This window comes from Mandrillus leucophaeus, unplaced genomic scaffold (genome assembly GCF_000951045.1).
Source record: "Mandrillus leucophaeus isolate KB7577 unplaced genomic scaffold, Mleu.le_1.0 Scaffold539, whole genome shotgun sequence".
NCBI classification, from domain to species: Eukaryota; Metazoa; Chordata; class Mammalia; order Primates; family Cercopithecidae; genus Mandrillus; species Mandrillus leucophaeus.
The window spans coordinates 571,205-581,703 of NW_012105797.1; the positions used below are offsets into that span (position 1 = coordinate 571,205).

Genomic DNA, 10,499 nt, shown 5'->3' on the forward strand with positions numbered 1-10,499 from the left:
CCGGATCTCAGCTCACTGCAAGCTCCGCCTCCCGGGTTTACGCCATTCTCCTGCCTCAGCCTCCCGAGTAGCTGGGACTACAGGCGCGCACCACCTCGCCCGGCTAGTTTTTTGTATTTTTAGTAGAGACGGGGTTTCACCGTGTTAGTCAGGCAGATCTCTAACTCCTGACCTCATGGTTCACTCGCCTTGGCCTCCCAAAGTGCTGGGATTACAGGTGTGAGCCCACTGCACCGGTCTAGGATTTTTTTCATTCATTCGAGTAGCTTCATTCTTTGTCTGAGCTGCATAGTTGACTGTTTAATAGTGTCTAGGAAAACCTCAAAGCTGCATTGGAGTCTTTTTATCAGCTTTGATAAGTTACTTCAGACTTTGTATGAATCTTCTCAGGGACTTTGTAATTCTGACCGAATTACCATTTTTGGCAGAGGAGGAAGAGGTTTTCGAGAAAGCCAAACCCATGACGTAATAAATTAAAACGTTATTATTTCTTTTCATGAATTCATTATGGGTGCAAGTATTTAAATTTTGTCTCATAAGAGGCTAGATTGGGCAGGCTGATTTACCCAGTTTGCTTAACTCAGTTAAGTAATTATATTCCCTTAAGTCTATGGGATGAAGGATAAAATGATTCGAATAATTTAAGCATTGGTTGAGTCACTTTGGTCATGACCTTGAGCTACATATTATTCTATCATTAAAAAAAATCTGCCATTAGCTTTTTAACATTTGGAGTTATAATTATACTACTAAAATTTGTAAAAGGGAAATTTGGATGAGCTGCTTATGAAAATATCTTGTCCTGCTTATACTTGTCATTCAGTTTCTACAAGGAATTTCCCTAACTGCTATTTGGATATATTGTTCAATACATATTTTGACAATTTTCAGATTATTAGGTCTCTCTTGGTCTCTCCAGATTTCTATTCAGGGATGAAGGTAAAAATTTAGATATCACTTGAGACTCTGTTAGATGAAATAGAGTGTATATATATACCTTTTAATGGAAGAAGCCAAATGTAGAATAAGACATCAGCAAAACTAAGTTTCTTTAAAGTATGCTGGTGTTAGTGGCATTTTAAATTGTTAAATCTCTTATATATGTATATGTGTGATTATATTTTACATTGTTTTTGCTTCTGCTTTTTTCTCTGTACTGATATTCAAGATACTTTTTTTAGTTTTGATTTAGAAGGACTTTAGGAATTAGTTCATTCCCTTCATTCACTAAGCGTGGATGCCTACCATTTTCAGCCCTGTATGCTTGAGCAATGCAAAATGAATATATTTCCTGCCTTCAAATCACTCACTGTTTGGAGATATTCGAATCTCCTAGCTTAACCTGTTGAATTTTTCATAGTTTTATGATCTTTAGATTCTTTTCCTGCTTGTTTCTTGGTCAGTATTGACCTCTAAAAGATCACCATACTGTTGTTTTTTGGGTTTTAGTAGAACATTTCTTTCACACATAGTGGAAAATGTTGTTTCAAATATAATCTTTTCTGGGTTAAATATTACTTAGTGGAACCTTTAAGCAAAGGGTCAAAAAGTCACTATATTGTTGCCTGAGGTGGATTGTTCACAAGAGACAGAAATAACCCATATAGAGGCCTTACATGTCAAAGTTTACAGCTCTTGATTTCAGTCTTCTTCTCATAAGCATTGAAATTAATGCTAAGATGTGGTATGCCTAGATAAACAAATTTGGCATCTAGAGAAGGAATGACAATTTTAGTGTCTAAAAAACTATTTTTCATTATTAGAATTTTTTTACTCTCCGCCAGAGTTCTATTTTAATTCTTTTTTTTTTTTTTTTTTGAGATGGAGTTTTGCTCCTTTTGCCCAGACTGGAGTGCAATGGCACAGTCTTGGCTCACTGTAACCTCCGCCTCCCAGGTTCAAGCGATTCTCCTGCCTTAGCCTCCCAAGTAGCTGGGATTATAGGCATGTGCCACCATGCCCAGCTAATTTTGTATTTGTACTAGAGATGGGGTTTCACCATGTAGACCAGGCTGGTCTCGAACTCCTGACCTCAAGTGATGCACCCGACTCGGTCTCCCAAAGTGCTGAGGTTACAGGTGTGAGCCACTGCACCTGGCCCTATTTTAATTCTTAAACAGTAAAAGATGATCTGAAATAAAACTAGTTAGAATGAATATGGTATTTTTTATTACATTATATTTTTACGTATTTCTATTTTATTTATATATAAACAGTATGAATGTGGTATCTTGTATTTTATAATATATTTTATTAATATATTTATATTTTTAAATGTTATATATATTGTTTGATTATAATATAAATTAAATATTTAAGTTCCATACTTTGTATCAATTACTGAAGACCTTCCAACTGACATCTTTTAAAAACTTACATATTTATAAGTAGATACTTATATAATTTATATATTTCAGCATGCCAGATCAGTAGTTTATAAGATAAGAAGTTCCTAATTTTCTTTGCTTTTTCTTTTTTTTTCTTTTCTTTTTTTTTTTTTTTGAGACGGAGTCTCACACTATTGCCTGGGCTGGTATGCAGTGGCGCGACCTTGGCTTACTGCAACCTCCGCCTCCTGGGTTCAAGTGATTCTCCTGCCTCAGCCTCCCAAGTAGCTAGTATTACAGGCGCCCACCACCACACCTGGCTAATTTTTTGTAATTTTAGTAGAGACGGGGTTTCACTATGATGGCCAGGCTGATCTCAAACTCCTGACCTCATGATCCGCCTGCCTCGGCCTCCCACAGTGTTGGGATTACAGGTGTGAGCCTCTGCGCCTGGCCTTATTTTATTTTTCTTACTTACCTGAGGATCAAAGAATCAGGAATAAATTATTAAAGATGCTGATTTGGCCAGGAGCAGTGGCTCATGCCTGTAATCCCAGCACTTTGGGAGGCCGAGGCAGGCAGATCATCTGAGGTCGGGAGTTCGAGACCAGCCTGACCAACATGGAGAAACCTTGCCTCTACTAAAAATACAAAGTTAGCCGGGCGTGGTGGCACATACCTGTAATCCCAGCTACTCGGGAGGCTGAGGCAGGAGAATCGTTTGAACCCCGGAGGCGGAGGTTGCGGTGAGCCAAGATTGCACCATTGCACTCCAGCCTGGGCAAACAAGAATGAAACTCTGTCTCAAAAACAAAACAAAACAACAACAACAACAACAACAACAAAGAGTGCTAATTTGGAGGAAGAATTTGAAAACTAACAATTTAACTTAGGATGTAATCATTAAGAGTTTTATAGCTGTTCTGTATTTAAAGTGGCATTTCTGGCCAATATTAATACATTTTAATGTAAGTTAGCCAAAGTTTATTAGCAATACAGTTTTTGAAAGTTTAACTTGAGTTGCAAGCTTTTTTCTAATCATGCTTATCTCTTCAATTAGGGTTGAAAGGAGGAGCAGGAGGTACTGATGGACAAGGAGGTACCTTCCGGTACACCTTTCATGGCGATCCTCATGCTACATTTGCTGCATTTTTCGGAGGGTCCAACCCCTTTGAAATTTTCTTTGGAAGACGAATGGGTGGTGGTAGAGATTCTGAAGAAATGGAAATAGATGGTGATCCTTTTAGTGCCTTTGGTTTCAGCATGAATGGATATCCAAGAGACAGGAATTCTGTGGGGCCATCCCGCCTCAAACAAGATCCTCCAGTTATTCATGAACTTAGAGTATCACTTGAAGAGATATATAGTGGTTGTACCAAACGGATGAAGATTTCTCGAAAAAGGCTAAATGCTGATGGAAGGAGTTACAGATCCGAGGACAAAATTCTTACCATTGAAATTAAAAAAGGGTGGAAAGAAGGCACCAAAATTACTTTTCCAAGAGAAGGAGATGAAACACCAAATAGTATTCCAGCAGACATTGTTTTTATCATTAAAGACAAAGATCATCCAAAATTTAAAAGGGATGGATCAAATATAATTTATACTGCTAAAATTAGTTTACGAGAGGTAAGTTGGTAGGACCTAAAATCCTGAGACCAAATAATTATGTGGTTGATCATAGGGAGTGTATCTAGATAATAGCTGACATTTGTTTAATGCCTATTATACGTTAAAAATAATTATTATAACAATCCTCTAAGATAGTACTGGTATTATACCTCTTATATGGATGTGATTATATTTTCTAACTTTAGTTACTTAGAATTAAAGTGTCAATTTTAAGTGCTAACTGGATTATGTACTATGAGGCTGCTTTTACAAATGTGCTTTATAAGATCTGCATTGGTAATCTCAACACATTAGGCCCTATATATAGGGTTTGTTCTAAAATTGTTAATATGGAGTAATAATTGCATAACAAAAAGGTATTAGAAGAAAATAATTTATAATTCACTATAAATAATAAATTTGTATACCTTTATGTTAATAAAAATACACATTTATAAGTTCATATAAATATATACATTTATAAATTATAATGGTACTACATTAATACAGTTATTACTTGAGTTCTTATTTGCACTTTTTTTTTTTTTTTTGAGACAGAGTCTTGCTCTGTCACTCAGATTGGCGTGATCTCGGCTCACTGTAACCTCCGCCTCTGGGTTCAAGTGATTCTCCTGCCTCCGCCTCCTGAGTAGCTGGGATTACAGGCGCCTGCCACCACACCCAGCTAATTTTTGTAGTTTTAGTAGAGACAGGGTTTTACCATGTTGGCCAGGCTGGTCTTGAATTCCTGACCTCAGGTGATCCAGCCACCTCGGCCTCCCAAAGTCCTGGGATTACAGGTGTGAGCCACCACGCCCAGCCTATTTGCACTATTTCTCAAATTGGATTGTAACTCTGCAAATATGGTCATAGCAGTTCCCTGCTTCAAATTCTTAAATTGCTCTACATAACCTGTACCATAAAGTCCAAACTCTTTAGCTTAAAATAAGTAATTTTAAATCTGATGTCTACCCCTAAAATGTATATGCACTTCTCCAAGTTTGCTCTATTATTGTTATTTATTATTATTATTTTTTTGTGATGGAGTCTTGCTCTGTCACCCATGCTGGAGTGCAGTGGCACAAATTCTTGTTTTACTGCAGCCTCCACCTCCCAGGTTCAAGTGGTTCTGCTGCTTCGGGCTCCCGAGTAGCTGGGATTACAGGTACCCGCCACCATGCCCAGCTGATTTTTGTATTTTTAGTAGAGATGGGTTTTTACCATGTTGGCCAGGCTCATCTTGAACTCTTGACGTCAAGTGAACCGCCCACCTCGGCCTCCCAAAGTACTGGGATTATAGGTGTGAGCCACCCCACCCAGCCCAGTTTGCTCTATTATTATCTTGTATACTTGAGCTCTACTCTGTGGAACACTATTGTTTCTCACCCTGCTCTAATACCTACCTGCTGCTGGTCCAATGCTCAGTTCAAGCATCCTCTGCTCCCAGAATCTAAGGGGTTAAGTTGGGTGCTCTTTCTCTCACAAAAGACTTCCATGCTCACCTTTGTTCCTACACTATACAGTACTATAATGGCTCGTTTGCTTCTATGTTTCTTTGAGTTCCTTGTGCATTCCTTGAGCTGAGGTGTGTGTTCATGGTCCCTATAAGGCTCACCATCTAGCCGGAATGTGTGGCATATAGTAAATGTTCAGTAAACATTTGTTAGATGAAACAAATATATTTCTTGTCCTAATAGTTTCCAGGAAAATAGTTGCTCCTATCCTGTTCTTTCTAGTCCTGAATTTCTCCCTCTTCTCCCATTCCAATCCCTGCGTCTTGAATGTATTAATAGCAACTTCAAAATAACCATGTCATTCCAGGGCAGTGTGGAATATATCCTTTACTTTTCTTTTAATTTTTTTTTTTTTTGTGATATATCTAATAATGCATGTCCTGAAGGAATTTTCCTTTTTTTTTTTTTTTTTGAGACAGAGTTTTGATCTTGTTGCCCAGGCTGGAGTACAGTGGCGCAATCTCGGCTCACTGCAATCTCCGCCTCTCGGGTTCAAGTGATTCTCCTGCCTCAGCCTCCCAAGTAGCTGGGATTGCAGGCATGCGCCACTGTGTTTGCCTAATTTTGTATTTTTAGTAGAGACAAGGTTTCTCCATGTTGGTCAGGGTGGTCTCGAACTCCTGACCTCAGGTGATCTGCCTGCCTCAGCCTCCCAAAGTGTTGGGATTATAGGCATGAGCCACCGCTCCTGACTTCTGAAGGAATTTTCTAATGAGGAAAAAAAATCTATAACTATTGTTATTCTTTTGGAGGTTAAAGTTTTACCTTAGTGGTATTATCCTTTACCATCTGGTAATATTTGTGCTTAGATTTTTGAGTTTTTAAGTGTGTTCATTTTATTTTATTTGGTCCATTTTAGGCATTGTGTGGCTGCTCAATTAATGTACCAACACTGGATGGAAGAAACATACCTATGTCAGTAAATGATATTGTGAAACCTGGAATGAGAAGAAGAATTATTGGATATGGGCTGCCATTTCCAAAAAATCCTGACCAACGTGGTGACCTTCTAATAGAATTTGAGGTGTCCTTCCCAGATACTATATCATCTTCATCCAAAGAAGTACTTAGGAAACATCTTCCTGCCTCATAGAATGAAGAACTTTGTTACCCATATTTTGATAAGGCACTGAAAATATAAAAGGACTGGCAGTTTACTGATGTAGATGTGAATTCTGTATAAAGATGTGTAAATTCTTTTGAGGGTTCGTTAAATTGCATGAATAGAGACGGGTCAAATAAATAGGCAAAAGGGATTTTTACAGTTAGAGATAAAGAGAAAACCATTAACTATATTTTACTTCATTTCTCCCGATTCAGATATTTTTAGTAATTTGCTTATATGTAAAAGTTGTTTTTGTGGAGTCAGTAGGTATATTTCCAATAAAGTGCTAGACTATCCAATTACTTAATTTCTTATACCTTTAGATAATCAGTATGAAAAGTTCCCATTTATAATGGAAATGAAAATTCTTAACTAAACTATACATGTAATATGTATTTCTAGAAAAGAATAAAAACCCAAGTCAGTTATTAGATTTAAATCACCTTCTGAAATGCTACTATAGGGCTGGTATCAGTAAAAGAATATCCTGATACATATGTTTCACCATTTTGATTTTTAAAGTATGCTGTAGCATTTCTTAATAACATCATTGTGATGTTCTTAAGGCAGACCTTTCTTCATAACAAGGAAATTAATGGCAATTTCTCTCCTGTGGAAATCCCAATTGCCTGAATTACTGATATTTAAGAAATAGACTTTTTAAAATGCCATATGTAATTTTATGCAAGTTGACTATATATCTTGTTCTTAATAAATTATAGGCTCATTTTGTTCTCTGCTAGTTTAAAGTAATTTGTTTAATAATAGATGTGTTTTTAGAGGAAATGCTGTTACTTGGAATTTTCCAGTTATACAGTCTTCTATAACTTACTAATAATATGCTATATATACTTTATGTAATTTCCCTAAAAAGAATGAACTACCACTACACTATGGTGTTAAACCAAAATATGGGGAAAATAAACACTAACTGCTGCTTATGGATAATGTTGCAACTACTTGTTATGCATATAAATATTTTACTTTTTCATATGTATAGATTGCATTTCTTAGGTGTTTTAATTTTTTAAATATATTTACGTTTAAAAAATTTAGTTTTGTTTTCTGTTTTATAACTATAGTGAGAATGATGTTTTGAAACAAAGTTTTTGGTTATAAAATAGTTTTCAGGAATATATATATATATATATATAGGGTCCTGTCACCTTTTAGTAGAATATGAAATATTCTTTTAGAAATCCAATATAAATAGGTTATAATAGCCATATTCTTTATTACTTATCGAGATATAATTTACATGCCATAAAGTTTACCCTTAAAATACACAATTCAGTGGTTTTAGTAATATTCACAAAGTGGTACAATCATCATCACTTTCTAATTCCAGAATATTTTCATCACCCCAAAAAGAAGTCCTAAATCCATTAGCAGTTACTTCCCATTCTTCCCTTCCTCCAGCCCCTGAAAACACTATCATCTACTTTTTGTCTGTATGGATTTGTCCATTCTGGACATTTCATATAAATAGACTCAAACAATGTATGGCTTTTTTTTTTTTTTTTTGGTCTGGCCTCTTTCATTTAGCTTAATGTTTTCAAGGTTCACCTATGTTGTATCATGTATCAGTACTTTATTTTTTTGTGGCACATTATATGGATATACCACATTTTGTTTATCTTTTCATTAATTATGGGGATTTGGCTTATTTCTACTTTTTCCACTATTATAAATAATGCTGCTATGAACATTTGTGTGCAAGTTTTTGTGTTTCAATTCTCATGGGTATATACCTAAAAGTGGAATTTCTGGGAGTAACCATATATTTGAGATGCAAATGGAAAATGCTTGAAAAAAATGCCAGAGAATTCAGCTAATTGTATTTATTACTCTAATTCAAAAATGATTCTTCTATAACTGTCTCTCTGAATGACAGTTAAAACTCCCTACGCAAGTGTGAACATCACAGAAATTTTCTCACCAGTCTAAAGATCTAGATCTGAAAAGCATCAACGTGGTGACTGATAGTGGTTTCTGTTTTAAACCCATCATTATTTATCACAATTTTCTTGATTAAGCATTTTCTCCCAGGTAAAATAAATATTTACAGATAGATATATAATAATATTTGGATTAAAAGGTTTTTTTAAGCAGAGAATTATTATTCTAGTAGTAAATAAATTTACATAACTACACAAAACCAGTACACCAGTATCTCTCTTATCTTAAAGGATATTGACAATGCTTTAGCATGTAGTAAGTGCCCAGTTTTTATGGGTTGAATGTTGAATTAAAAGTAGTAATAAGAGTAGAATTTTAAAGTTTTTTAATTTATTTTTTCAAATTATGAAAGTACTTTTTATTTAAAAATGTTTTCTTTAAATTCAACCAGGTTCTTGGATAGCCGGAATAGTTTTGAAGTACTATATATCACATAAAGAAAGATGTTTATCTTTCCTAAAAGAAAAACCACAAATTGCTTATGTTAAAAAAGAAAAAAAAGAAGGCGGCCAGGCACTGTCACTTACGCCTGTAATCCCAGTACTTAGGGAGGCTGAGGCAGGGGAAAATCACTTGAGTCCAGGAGTTTGAAACCAGCCTGGGCAACATAGTAAGACTCCATCTCTACAAGTAAACATTTAAAAATTAGCTGAGCCTGGTAGCATGTGCTGTAATTCCAACTACTTGGGAGACTGAGGTGGGAGGATTGCTTGAGCCCAGGAGGTAGAGGTTGTAGTGAGTCCGGTTGCACGACTGCACTCAGCCTGGGTGACAGAGTGAGACCCTGTCTCAAAAACAAAAACAAGTATAAACCAAGGTGATTAATGGTCTGCTAATAGATGTGTTTTGTTTGGCCAGCTCAGTGGTTTAAAAACTATTTTTTAATTAGAATGCTTTTAGGCAAGACATGGCATCTTCTGTTGCCACTGACCTACCATTATCTATTGCATTACATAAAGCTGCTTCACATGTTTAGTTATATTGCCTGGGCCTCTGAAAGCATCTGAGTTAGTTACATCTACTGTAGCTCATCACTCTTGCCTATTGTTAGCCTTCCTTGGAGACAAGGAGACTTGTCTTGCTTGTTTATTTTTGGGAAACTGTCATTCAAATAGTTATGATGGGTAAAGGAAACTAATATATGTGATTAGACTCAGTAAATGGCTCAGAAGGGACTATCTTCATATGCCAAGGATTATTTACATAACCTCAAAGAGTTAAGACTAAACATCATTCTTTATCCAAAAATAATTTTTATCTACTAATGTGTAGTGTAGTATACTGCCTATCTATATACCTGACTTCATGTATACATGGTTTATTTTTTACCCCTTATGGAGAAGTATAGAAAAAAATGTGGCTTGTTACTTGTAGATAATAGCTTAATCAAAATGTGAGTCAGAAGTTTTATAGAGTAAATATTTCAACTTTTTAAACTTTTTTTCTGTGATACTTTTAGTTCATAAAATTCATAAAACATTTGGAGCTGGAAATAATTTTTAAAATCCCATTTTCTAGATAAAGTAGTAAACCCAGAAAGGCTAAGTGACTTGTCTGTGGTTAAAGAGCAGGTTTGATGTATTCAAGACTCTTCTGGTCATTAAAAAATAAAAGAAAAGAAATAAAGAAAAAAAAAGAGAGCAGGCCAGGTGCGGTGGTTCATGCCTGTAATCCCAGCACTTTGGGAGGCCGAGGCAGGTGGATCACTCGAGGCCAGGAGTTCGAGACCAGCCTGGTCTACACGGTGAAACCCCATCTCTACTAAAAATACAAAAATTAGCCGGGCGTGGTGGCATGCGCCTGTAATCCCCGCTATTCGGGAGGCTAAGGCAAGAGAATCACTTGAACCCAGCAGGCGGAGGTTGTGGTGAGCTAAGGTCATGCCATTGCATTCCAGCCTGGGCAACAAGAGTGAAACTCCGTCTCAAAATAAATAAATAAATAAATAAATAAAACTAAAAATAAAAATCCTGCCTGCTTTTG

General features: G+C 36.0%; 1 protein-coding gene across 2 annotated transcripts in view; it reads left to right on the plus strand.

Moving 5' to 3' along the window:
• Nucleotides 1-8,263, plus strand: part of DNAJB4 (DnaJ (Hsp40) homolog, subfamily B, member 4) — a 36,303-nt gene extending 28,040 nt beyond the window's left edge. For both annotated transcript variants that reach the window (XM_011997373.1, XM_011997372.1), the window contains 2 exons: nucleotides 3,388-3,956; nucleotides 6,312-8,263. In XM_011997373.1, coding sequence (XP_011852763.1) covers nucleotides 3,388-3,956; nucleotides 6,312-6,545 — 803 coding nt within the window. In that variant the 3' untranslated portion in view covers nucleotides 6,546-8,263. The remainder of the gene's footprint in view (nucleotides 1-3,387; nucleotides 3,957-6,311) is intronic.
• Nucleotides 8,264-10,499: the final 2,236 nt, after the last annotated feature.